This window comes from Loxodonta africana, chromosome 3 (genome assembly GCF_030014295.1).
Source record: "Loxodonta africana isolate mLoxAfr1 chromosome 3, mLoxAfr1.hap2, whole genome shotgun sequence".
Lineage (NCBI taxonomy): Eukaryota > Metazoa > Chordata > Mammalia > Proboscidea > Elephantidae > Loxodonta > Loxodonta africana.
In genome coordinates, this window is record NC_087344.1 from 86,087,005 (window position 1) to 86,099,432 (window position 12,428).

The window sequence follows — 12,428 nt, forward strand, 5'->3', positions numbered from 1 at the left end:
ACAGACCTCTTGGAATAAGTGACCAACCCTTTTTGCCTTTGCAGCTAAAGTTACAATTAAACCACCCAGGTAATAATTAAATGACCCAGGTAATTGGCAAATAGTTCTCAAAATGGTTTTCTGAAGTTGCATGTTGGGGATAGGGAAGCCAGGAGACAGCAGCTTAGAGATCCAGTGACCGTATGTCTAAGACTGCCCTGATTTCAAAAATTCCGTCCCACTGTTCTCAACAATACATTTTTCTTTGGGTTGTGCATATTGTTGCTTTTGTTTTGGATCTGAAAATATGAACACTGCATCTTTAAAGCTGCAAACAACCGTAGCCTATCCTAAACTGTAGCCTCTATAGTAACTATACAACTTAAAAACACGGAAGGACTTTGAGAGGTCTGGCCTGAGACATGTCAAACCTCTTACAAAGGGTGTGTAGGCTTTCCTCTTCCTGAGAGGAACTCTACATCGTGGAAGACAGCACCTGTATTTGCCTGGTTGGGGTCTCCTATTTTGTTCCTGAGCCTTGAGCTGAAGTCTCACAATTCATTTTCCATTAGTAAAAGGGAAAATCAATGATGAAATTTCTCATTTTTTCTCCCCTTTCACTAGCCAATTTATTATCCCACAAAACCTCATCTGGAAAACTAGAAAAGGGTGACTAATTTCATGTTCTAGCAGAAAATGCATGCTCCTGTGCCCACAAGACCTCCCCGGACTCCATGTCCTTAAAAAGAGTTTGAAGGGTCTTTGTGGCTCACTGAGCTCTTCTTGTCCCCTTTGCCGTTGGGGTAGTTGCTGGCCAGGCCCCGCAGGAGTGGGTGCTTGTAGGGAGGGGTTTTTTCTTTCCTGCAAAGGAGAAGATAAGCAGAGAGAGAGAAGAAGGATAGCACAGATGCGTACTGTGTTATAATCAGTGTGTGCATGTCTATCTTCCGCACAGGACTGTGACCTCCTAGGGCAGTGGTCTTTTCTTCCTGTTCTCTGTGTTCCCAGAGCCAATCAGGCACCAAGAATGCCTGTTGGATGAATGAATAAATATATGGTGTCATTCTAGTTCTGGGGAAAACCTAACTGTCCTGTGGCTCCAGCTCTTCCATCTTCCCATCCTGATTCCAACTCAGGCCAGGATGAGGTGGGATGGGCTGTAGAAGAGCTGTGGCTTAGGAGGGCCTGGGACCGCATTCCTTTCGTAGCCATCGTGGGCTCTAGAGTCCCCTTTTTTTCCAATTATGGACATTTCATGGTGGGTCTGTCTCCCCCACGAGCTTCAGGACTCTTCGAGAATAAAGACGTATGGTTCATCCCTGTGTCCCAGAACCCAGTACCCAACACCCAGTGAAATACTCTGAATGTCTCTGTGTAGTAACACCCGCTTGTCTGCTTTGCTTGCATACTAGATTATGAGCTCCTTGTGAGCAGGGTCACGTTTTAATTCATCTTTGCATTCTCACTCATTCAGGGCCTTGAACTAAAGAAATACTCAGTAAATATTTGCTGTATTGTTGACTGATGTGCCATTCATTCATTCATTCATTCATTGCACTAAGATTTATTTGCAGTAGAAAGAGTGGGCTTTGGAGTCAAAAAGAACTGAACTGAATTCCCAGGTCTGCTATGTACTAGAGGTATAACCTTGGGCAAGTTACTTACCTTATCTGAGCCTCATTTGTAAAATGGGAATAAAGCATTCCTGTCTTGTAGGGTGTTATGAGGTTAAATAACATGAGTAAAAGCACCTAGTGCCTTCCCTTCCCTATGGTGTGCTAGGTACAGTCTGACAGGCTCTGGAGGTGACAAAAATGAGTCAGACTTTGATGCTATCCCCAGGTTGCATACAGTTTAGTAGAGGAGATAGCTGCATAAAATAAATACACAAATAATAAATAACTACAACATACAGCAGAAAGTTGGAAATGCCATAGATAATGGGTATCTCTTGGGCTGAGTCTGAACTGGGGTTGAAGAATTGACTTCTGTGACCCATTATGCACTGACAAGGAAGTATTTATTGTCCTTTATTGTTAATGAATCATGACTAAGGTAAAGGTGAAATAGGTAGCAGCACACAAAAGGGACATCTTACCCTAACATATCTCCCCACAGGAAGCCTCACTGCCTGACGTCATACACTCATGGAAGGCCCTTGCTAACATGGCAAGGTTTTCTAGCATGAGGTCTACATCTAGGCCTCAACACCCATTAACAGCCTGGGGCATAGACCTGGGGTGCCATTTATAGGCAACATGACCTTGAACAAGTCCCTTTCCTCTGAGCCTGTTTCCTCACCTCTAAAATGTGCAGAAGGGCCCAGGTCCTTCCTGTCTCATAGGCTCTGGTGAAATGGAGGTTGGGGAAGAGCTTTGTAAATTACAAGGTGCCACTCAGATGTCATTGAGGGGTATAGTTCTTAACACCCAAAGGGAGCCTGGGGCATAAGATAGGTACGTTTTTATGGCAACAAGAGAGGATGTGCTTGCTTTAGAAAGGTAACCCAGGTATAGCCACAGGTGGGTAGCCTTAGATAGATGGTGGCATGGGGGAAGGAGTGTAGTGGCTGCAGAGGAGTGTGAATTTGTAGAATTGACTGGTGGGTTTAGGGAGGAAAGGAGCTTTTATAACTAAAGACGGGGCACCTAGGGAGAGAAGGTACTGGAAGACAAGCACCCCAAACCTCTGGGCCTCTGCAGAGGCTGTTCCCTCTGCCTATAGCTTCCTCTCCTTACATCTCCAGACTCACCTCCTTTGGGAAGCTAACTTCCCAGAAAATTATCCTCTGCCTCCTCCGGGCTTCTGCAGCACTTTATATCTCACCCCTCAGCACACCATTTTCTAGGTAGCTCTTTGCCCATGAAACTGTGTTTCCCTCATGAAAATGAAAATTTGAAGCATTTGATATTTCTCCATAATTCCTGAGCAAGGCACAGGCCTGCCGTGGGGTAGGTGCTTGAGGAGTGTAACGGTGAATAGCAATGATGAATAGAAATCAACTTTCAGTCTTATCTTTACCTTTGCTCTAAACTTCCTGGCCTGGCCTTGTCATTGCCTTAGAACATGTCTTTTTAAGTCCTTCCTCCTGTACGTGTACCTCTTATTCCCAACATGGAATGCCCTCTCTTCCTTTTCTATTTCATCCATGATTCTACATGTCCTTCAAAGCCTGGCTCGAACCCCACTTCTTCCCTGAAGTCTTCTTGGGGTGCTCCTGCCTGCTGCTGAATGCTTGCCAGATGCATATGGGGGGATAACTTCTTGTTGTATCTCACTTTTCTTTTCCATAGTGTGGAGGGGTTGAAGTAGAGGATTTCTCTGGGCTCCATCAGTTCTGTTATTTTATAATTCAGTTACCAAACACAAAAAAAAAAACCAAACCCAGTGCTGTCGAGTCGATTCCAACTCATAGCAACCCTATAGGACAGAGTAGAACTGCTACATAGAGTTTCCAAGGAGCACCTGGCAGATTCAAACTGCCGACCCTTTGGTTAGCAGCCATAGCATTTAACCACTACGCCACCAGTAAATTTGGTTACATTCAGGCCTTATTTAGCACCTACTCTGCACTTTTTTTTTTTTTTTCTGCGCTAGGCCCCATGCCACGCACTGAGGATACAGAAGTATGACACAGCTCCTTAAAGTGCAACCTGTCTATGGAGAAGCCAGACATGTAAAGATATCATGACAGTACACCACAGGACATGCTATGTCAAAGGTATGTACAAAATGTAGTTGAGAACCCAGCAGAGAGGAACATATCTCTGTCTTGAGTAGAGAACAGGAATGGTGAAACAGAGGTTGTGATATTGCAAGAAGCAAAAAGGGAACATGTTCCAGAAAGAGAGAAAAGGATGAACAAAGAAATGGAGGCATGAAAATATTCAAGCTGAAACACAGGGCATGGAGTGGTAGAAAGCAGGTGGGGGTGGAGGGGGTGCTCACACAAAGAAGGGGACGTGGTAGGAGGTGGCAAATGAAGTAACAATGCAGGCTAGGGTCTTGAATAACAAGAAGGAGAGCTGCAATATTACCTTGAAGGCAATGGGGAGCCATGGAAGGTTTTTGAGAGAAGGTATATTCTGATATGTCATTGAGCACTTATTATATAGTGCTCAATATTGTTTATTATCTTTGCACGTGTATATGCCTTTCCCCTCCGTTAACTGGGGCTCTTGATGCGCAGGGCCTCTGTACTCTGTATGTCCCTCCTGCACTCCACACAGAGCCTGGCACGTGGTGGGCTCTAGTACATGAGCGTCGACTAGCTGGTGATCACCACCCCCACCACCAATATACAGACATAATGACCTCACCATGGAGCCAGCCCTCCCAGCCCCTCACTGAGCCTGAGCCTGCCTCACAATCAGGTCAGCCCACCGTCCACATTCGTGGCTGCCTCCCCACAGAGGCTCACCTGGCCTGCTCATTGTTCCTGTCTCATTTTTATCCCTTCTGATGGGGCATTTAGCCCTTGAGACTGTGTCACTGTGATCCAAATAAAGTGAGGTCTCAGAGCTTTAGTCACCAAGGCCATGTCTCCGAGCCCGAGCTTCCCTGCCCACATTGCTGCCCCTGCCCAGGGACCCTCCCTGAAGGGCAGCCCAGCACCCAGGGATGCCGGCAGGCTTCCGCCAGCATGTGGGTAGAAACTGACATACTGTAATTATCTACAGAGATGGGAGAAAACAAAGATTAATTTTGAGTCAAAACATATAATTTTCCTTTAAAGCCAGAGCTGCTCTTTCACTTATGCTATTTGATGCTTGGGTGAAAAATAATGCCAAAAAAAGAGAAGTATTCAAATTCCCAAATCTGAGCCTTTAATCCTCGTGGGAATTCATTTTTAAAAGGTTGATGCCCATTTTAGAGCTAAGTGGTGCTCATAGTTTGATGAGACTGAGGTGTGGGGATGTCGGTGGGGGGGAGTATTAAATTGTTTCTTAATTTAAGCATGGGTGCAGGAGTTCCTAGGTGGACAAGGGGCTAAGCAGTTGACTACTAACTGAAAGACTGATGGCTCGAACCCACCCAGAGGTGCCTCAGAAGAAAGGCCTGGTGATCTGCTTCCAAAAGGCCACAGCCTTGAAAACCCTATGAAGTAGTCCTATTCTGTACACATGGGGTTGGCATGAGTCGGAACTGACTCCATGGCAACAGGTTTGTTGTTTCGTTCGGCATTTAAGTCATCAGGGCTGTGAGCTTGTGCGGAATGAAAGGATTCTAAAGCTCAGGGCAAGGAGGTCCCATAACAATTGAAATCAGGGCCCTGAGAAATCCCCTGTATTCTTCAGTTCCGATTTTAGCACCCTCTTCTCTGCCTCTCAAAGAAATCTCCACTGACTGATGCTGAGATCTCCGGACTGGGTGTCAAAGGACCTGGACTCTGACCACCTGAGCCTGATGAGCCCCTTCTGCTTGCTGGGCCTCTATTTCCTAATCAGGCCCAGCACACTGAGGGGGATTAGGTGGTTCCTAAAGTCTTCCTGAATGTCAGCATCATTTCATTGGTCTGACAGTGTAACGTGCAAGAAAAAAGTGGTTAAGGATCAAGATACTTTTATTCAGGCTGACAGAAGACCTCAAAGAGACAATCTTCCAAATTAACTTGTAAATGAGATTGAGGAATTCTTTTGAGTTTTATAAAGCTTAACAATGTTAAGAACTTTAACCAGTCAAGAATGACTTCTGAGAATGAACTGAAACCTTTTCACCAGAGATGAGCTCCTCAAAAGTGGGGTCATGCCTTAATCATCTACTCATTTCTGCAGCCCCCTCCCCAAGGGCCTGGCAGAGAATGTTGTTTATCCTAAGTGAATGAATGAATGAATGCATACATGCATGCATGCTCAGTACGGACAAGGCACTACAAGGCACAGAGAAGAAACAGATGCTATCTTCCTGAAGAATTCCTAATCCCCAGTATGGGCGGCGCAAAGGCTCTAGCTGATTCACGAACAACCTGAGACAAGGCATAAGTCAGTGCTACAGTGTCACGCAGACTCTATGTGGAGCCAGGATGTGACTCACAGCACCATGGAATGTGGGCTCTGAGAGATCACCTAGCCCAACAAGAGAAATTAAGGACTTGCCTTAGGCCAGAATGTGCTGGTTGGAAATCTGAGACTGCAATCCAGAAGCCAGCAGATATGGAAACATCTACTGAGGACCTATTAGCTGCCAGGCACTGCACTAAGCTCGTATCCAATCTTCAAAACCATCTTTAGAGGTTCTTGTGATTATCTTCACTTTTATAGTTAGACTTCAAGAGGCCAAGAAACTTGCATAAGATCCCACAGCTAGCATGAACCTGAGACAGAATTTGAACCCATACTGATAGTGAGAAAGGCTTCTCACTTGAAGTGGAAGTTAGCTAGACTTCAGTGTACTGGGCTTTGGAATCAAATCCTGGCTCTGCCAAACATACTCTGACTTCAGGCAATCCTCTTAATCTTTCTGAGCCTCCATTTTCTCATTTGTAAGGTGGGGAGTATAATACCTACCTCACAGACTTGTGAGGAGTTAAAAAGACCATGAACCAAAAGTGCTTCACACAATAAATAATAGGATTAATATTGTTGTTAATAACAGGGTAGGGAGGAAGCGACAGCACTGCAAAGGCCCTGAGGCAGCAAAGCACATGAGCAAGATCATGGGCAAGGTCTGTAGGAAGATAGACTGACAGGGGCAGGGAGTTGGACATCACCATGTCCAATTGGATATGAGGCTGGACCACTGAGGGAGCAGGAGATGAGGCCAAGCAGTAGGGCAGGGCGAGCGCTTTCAGATGCCTGGATGTTTCTGCTTGAATCTTCACTGGGCTTCCCACCAGTGGACATGGGAATGCCCACTGCTTTGGGCTCTAGCCTAGATGGATCTCACCTCCTGATCTTCTCTCCTCACTGGCTAAGCAAGCAGCAAGCAGCTTGCCCCAGAAGAGAAGGGCTCAGGCCCCAGAAGTGGAATTTCTCAGGAGTGTATCCTCTTCAGTCCAGACACTTCATGTCTTGAGAAAAGGGAATGATCATGTACTAAGGGGATATATCTATGCCTGGCACTGTGCAGGGTGCTTTAACATGCATCTCATAGTAATCTTAAAATGAGTACCATTGTCCTCACTTTACAGATGAAGAAACTGACAGCTCTGAGAAGTTATGAGCCTCGGTGATATAGAAACCCCAGAGGAGAAACTATCAGATGAAGAAGCATATGAAAATACTAAGACTAGCTTAGAACAATGACCCAACTCAGTTCCTCAGCAATCCTCCACTCACATAAATTCTCATGTTAGACCCAGAAGTGTGACCACCCCTCACTGTCTGACCTCATGATGGTACTTTACGCTCAGAGAATACCTGTTGCACTCTTCTGATCCATATACCAATCTCTGAGGCAGGGCTGGGATTATCACTCCCATGATACGGATGAGAATCTGAGGGCCAGAGCAAGGAAGTTGCCTCTGCGCACAAAGCCGTTAAGCAGGATTCAAGCCCAGACTCTGCTCTGCTACTTACCGCAGCCTTGGCATGGGAATAGCCAATTTCTCCACCATGGGGTTCAGCCGATAATAGTCCAAAAAAGTTCTTGCCACATTCCGTCCCAGCTTCATATCTGCAGGTATGTGCGTTAAGGATTAACTTTGAAAAGAGACTGACACAGAATGAAAAGAAGACTAGTAATAAAAATAGTAATACCACTCGCTGTTCTAAATTTTTGAATTCACAGTCTTTTTTGATCCTCACAAAACCTTAAATGGCAGGTACTAGTATTATTCTCATTTAACAGATGAGGAAGCTGAGGTGTACAGAAGTAACTTACCCTTTGGTCACAAAGCTGAGAAGAGGAAGAGTCAGGCTATGGGCCTGGGTAGTCTTACCCCAAAGCCTGTGCTCATACACTGTGTCTATGGATACACTGCGTCCATTTGGAAATCACTGGGCTTCCCTGACTGACCTCAGGTACCTAAGGTTGGAGCCAGATAAACAAGACCCAAGAATAGGAGACCATTTGTTATATAGAGGCCAGGACCTCAGGGTTCAGTCATCTACTCTGGGGACTTCAGGGATAATAGGAAAGCCCTCTCACCTTCTATTACCATCCCCATTCCACTGTGAAATTCTTCTAATAATTTGATGTAGGCCTTCTTTTGGTGTTGCCCTGGGCTGGGTAAGGATTTACAGTCTATTAAAGTACAAACTCCCTTAGGATGTGGACCACTAACACATTAGTATGAATTAATAAATAATCCCTTATTCAACAGCACAGAGTATCTGCTCTGTGCATTATATCTCACATCTTCACATCTCTGAGCCTTCACATGTGCTATTTCCTCTGCCTGAAATGCCTCTTCCTTTTCCCATCAATTCTCCAATCAGATGATATCTATTTAGTAAAGCCTACCATGATACTCCTACTGCCTCCAACCTGTGATAGGTGGTACCCTTGTTCTATACCTCCATGGCTTCTGAAGTGACTTAATTCAAAGCACTTACACTTATCTCAGAATATTGGAATTATGTGTTTACTCACCTTAACCTTTACCCCTTCCTTCTTCCCAACTCTTAAGCTCTCATCAACTCTTCTCCCTGAGACCTCCCAACTAGCACCTGGGTTTGTCCACTTCTCACCATCCCTTGCCATTCCTCTAGAATAGGCCAGCACAATCTTTCCTCTAGATTACTGTCATCCTGTCCTAATGGGTCTCCCTGTCACAGGCTTGTCCCCTTCTAGTATGTTTTCTGCAGTATAGCTAGTGAAGTTGTTCTAAAACATAGATCTGACCATGCCAATCAGCTCAGTAAAACCTTTCAGTGGCTCCCAGTTGCCTTCAGAGTCCAAATTTCTGAACATAATTTATAAGGCTGTTCATAGTTGGGTCCCTGATTATTTTCACAGCTTTGTGCTTGCCACCACCCACCGTCTACTCCCTTGCCCTTCAAACTCCAGCAATACTGAACTTTTGTCTCCAGAACTTTGCCCATACCATTCCGTCTTTCCAGAACACCCTCCTTCCCTCCACATGCTTTATGGGACCAGCTCCTTCTCAGCCTCTAGACCTCAGTTTAGCCACCCAAGCTGGATAGGGGACCCTCCCAGGATTTTCATATAGCTTCTTTCTTCAGTTCTTCACCAACCAGACCACTTGTCACACTGTAGTGTAACTGCTTCTTCTTTTTGGTAGCCCCTTCTAGTCTGCAAGCTCTATAAGGCAGAGGCCATATCTGTCTTATTCATCACCTAATATCCACATACTTGCCTGGCAATAAGTGTAAAATATATATTTATTGAATGAATAAATCATAATACCAAAGTCCACTGTCTTTGAGTCAGTTCCGATTCATAGTAATCCTGCAGGACAGAGTGGAACTGTCCCATGGGGTTTCCAAGGCTGTAAATCTTTACAGAAGCAGACTACCACATCTTTTTCCCATGGAGCAGCTGGTGGGCTCAAACCACTGATCTTTCAGTTAGTACCTAACACAACCACTGCACCACCAGGGCTATTATAAATCATGACAGTGAATATTTATAGAAGTGCCTTATGTATATTATTTAATCCTCACAACAATCCAGTGAGGTAGGTATACTATTGTGCCCACTTTATAGAGGGGGTAAGTGATTTCCCCCCAAATTGGGCAGCTAATAAGTGAAGGAACTGGGATCTGAACCCAAGGAGCCCTGGTGGTGCAATTGTTTAGTGCCCAGCTGCTAACGGAAAGGTCAGTGAGTTGAACTCACCCAGGAGCTGGATCATAAAAGATCTGGCAATCTGCTCCCATAAAGATTACAGCCTAGGTAACCCAATAGGACAACTCCACTCTGTCATATAGGGTTACTATGAGTGAGAATTGACTCAACAGCATACAGCAATAACAACGACCCTAGCTCCACGTACTTAACAACCTCCCATACTGTTTCATCATGAGAGCCTCCAGGGCATGCACCATTTGATATTTACCTCTGTGTACCTCTTACCTTAAACATGGTAGGGAACCCTCAGTCTACCAAGGGAAACAAGACTCACACCCTGACTCAGGGGCACGTGGGGTGCCATGCAGGGTAGAGGAGCAAGAACCTGATGTTGGTCTGAGAAGGCTCTCTGGATGAGAACAGTTTTAAGTTAGATTGTAAAGACAGGACAACTGGAGAGAACATTTCAGGGAGGTGACATAAAACAAGCAGCAATATAGAATTAGATCCCCCATGTATCCATCCATCCATCCATCCATCCAGTTAACAAGTATTTTTGGAAGCCTGCAGTGTGCCAGGACCTGTGTGAAGGGAGCGCTTGGTGGGAGGAGGCTTTGGAGGGCCGCAGCAGAGAAGCCAAGGTGGAGCAGGAAGAAAAGATGCAGTTGATTTCACTTGTAGCATGATGCGCAGTTGTTGCAGGCCTTCCTTTGCTGCTGCCCTGGTCTCGCTAGGGCTTCTGGGTCGCCACTCCATCCAGGGCGGTGGAACTGGGCTAGCCTTTGAGTAACAGCCAAGTGAGTTCTCATCTCCTTCTTTAAGGAGTCCCCAAGCCAGGCTTGGAGGTAGCCCAGGACATGAAAACTATCATTTATGGAGCACCTACCATGCGCCTGGTACTGTGCTAGGTGCTTTGCTTATGTACGCTTTTTAATCTTCAAAACAACCCAGTGAGGAAGGCATTTTTTAAAAATTTTTATTGTGCTTTAAGTGAAAGTTTACAAATCAAGTCAGTCTCTTATACAAAAATTTATATATACCTTGCTAGTTGCTCTCCCCCTAATGAGACAGCACACTCTTCCTCTCCACCCTGTATTTCTGTGTCCATTCAGCCAGCTTCTGATCCCCTCTGTCTTCTCATTTCCTTTCCAGAGAGGAGCTGCTCACATAGTCTCATGTGTCTACTTGATCCAAGAAACTCACTCCTCAGGAGTATCATTTTCTGTCTTATAGTCCAGTCCAATCCCTGTCTGAAGAATTGGCTTTGAGACTGGTTCCTATCTTGGGTCAACTAAAGGTCTGGGGACTATGACTTCTGGGGTCCTTCTAGTCTCAGTCAGACCATTAAGTCTGGCCTTTTTACGAGAACTTGAGGTCTGTATCCCACTGCTCTCCTGCTTAGGAAGGCATTTTTATCTCCCTTTTACTCAGAGAGGTTAAGTACCTTTTTCTAGGCCACATAAGTGGCAATAGCAGAGTCAGGACTCAAATCCAAGAACGTCTGACTCCAGAACTATGAACTTTCCACTACTCTGGGCTGTTTCTCAAGTTGAAGTCACCTTATCTGTCAGAGGCTGAGTCATCCCAGGTCAATACCTGGTATAGAAGGAAAAATACCAGACAAGTTGTTTATGACAGTGAGATGTGTGGCTGGCTTGCCACGCTGTGCTCTGGGGCTGCCATCTGCTTTCTTCTTCTGTATGTCACTGACCTTCTCTGTCCTCTTTAAAAAGTCCACATGTTGGCCTTGGGACATGGCCTCTCTGACCAGCAGACTGGAGGCACACTCACTGCCAAGGTCTGCAGAGGCAGGCTGGCTGCTTTAACCCAGTCAGTCTGTTTGAGGAGACCAAGGCACAAGTTGTATGTACTGACACTAAGAGCTGCAGGGCATAAAGGAAAAGAACGGTCCTTGTGGGGTGGGCTAAAAAGTTATAGCAGAGTTCCTGGGTGGTGCGACACACTTGATTAACACACCTGGCTGCTAACTAAAAGATTGGAGGCTTGAATCCACTCAGAGGTACCTGGAAAGAATGGCCTGGTGATCTACTTCCAAAAAATCAGCCATTGAAAACCCTGAGGAGCACAGTTCTACTCTGACACATGGGGTCAACACTAATCAGTCTACTTGACAGCAACTGGTTTTTAGGGGGTTTTTTTGTAATCAAAATCCTGCCTCTGCTGCATATTGTACATGACAGATTGTCTTTTCCAAAGGTGGCTCCGATGATATCTCACATGTTATTCTATGATATGACCTTGACACTCCTCCCATAGAGAGATGTGGTTTATGTCTCTTTCACTTGAATCTGGCTGAGCATGTGACTCACTTGTAACCAAAAGAATGTAGCAGAAGTAACACTGTGGGACTTATGAGGCTAGGTCAGAAGAGATGATTTGACTTTCACTTTGCTTGCTGAAATACTCAAGCTGGAATCTGAGCCTCCATGTACGCAGTCTCACTGCCCTGAGGCTGCCATGCTGTGAGGAAGCCCCAACAAGTCCACACAGAAGGGCTGCATGAAGAAGCCCTGAGACTACATGAAGAGAGAGATTCCCAAACAGCCCCCTGCTCCCCTAGCCCTCTGCTGTTCCAACTCCTACAACTATATCAAAGACTCCAAGCTGAACTGCCCAGTAAGGCCCTTTCCCAATTTCTGACTCACAGAAAACACGAGAGAATAGCTATTGTTTTAAGCCACTAAGTTTTGGATATATTTGTTATACAGCAATAAAGAATGAGAACACTGTGTGTC

At 45.4% G+C, this 12,428-nt stretch overlaps 1 protein-coding gene across 2 annotated transcripts in view; it reads right to left on the reverse strand.

Moving 5' to 3' along the window:
• Nucleotides 1-494: 494 nt before the first annotated feature.
• AGBL4 (AGBL carboxypeptidase 4) overlaps nt 495-12,428 on the reverse strand; it is a 1,457,453-nt gene continuing 1,445,519 nt past the window's right edge. The window contains exons 11-13 of one of the 2 annotated variants that reach the window (XM_023549621.2): nt 7,497-7,593; nt 2,666-2,697; nt 495-835 (exon numbers count right to left, since the gene is read on the reverse strand). In XM_023549621.2, the coding sequence (XP_023405389.1) occupies nt 720-835; nt 2,666-2,697; nt 7,497-7,593 (245 nt within the window). In that variant the 3' untranslated portion in view covers nt 495-719. Of the gene's footprint in view, nt 841-2,665; nt 2,698-7,496; nt 7,594-12,428 lie in introns of both variants that reach the window. The other variant, XM_010591301.3, reaches the window with a different exon arrangement.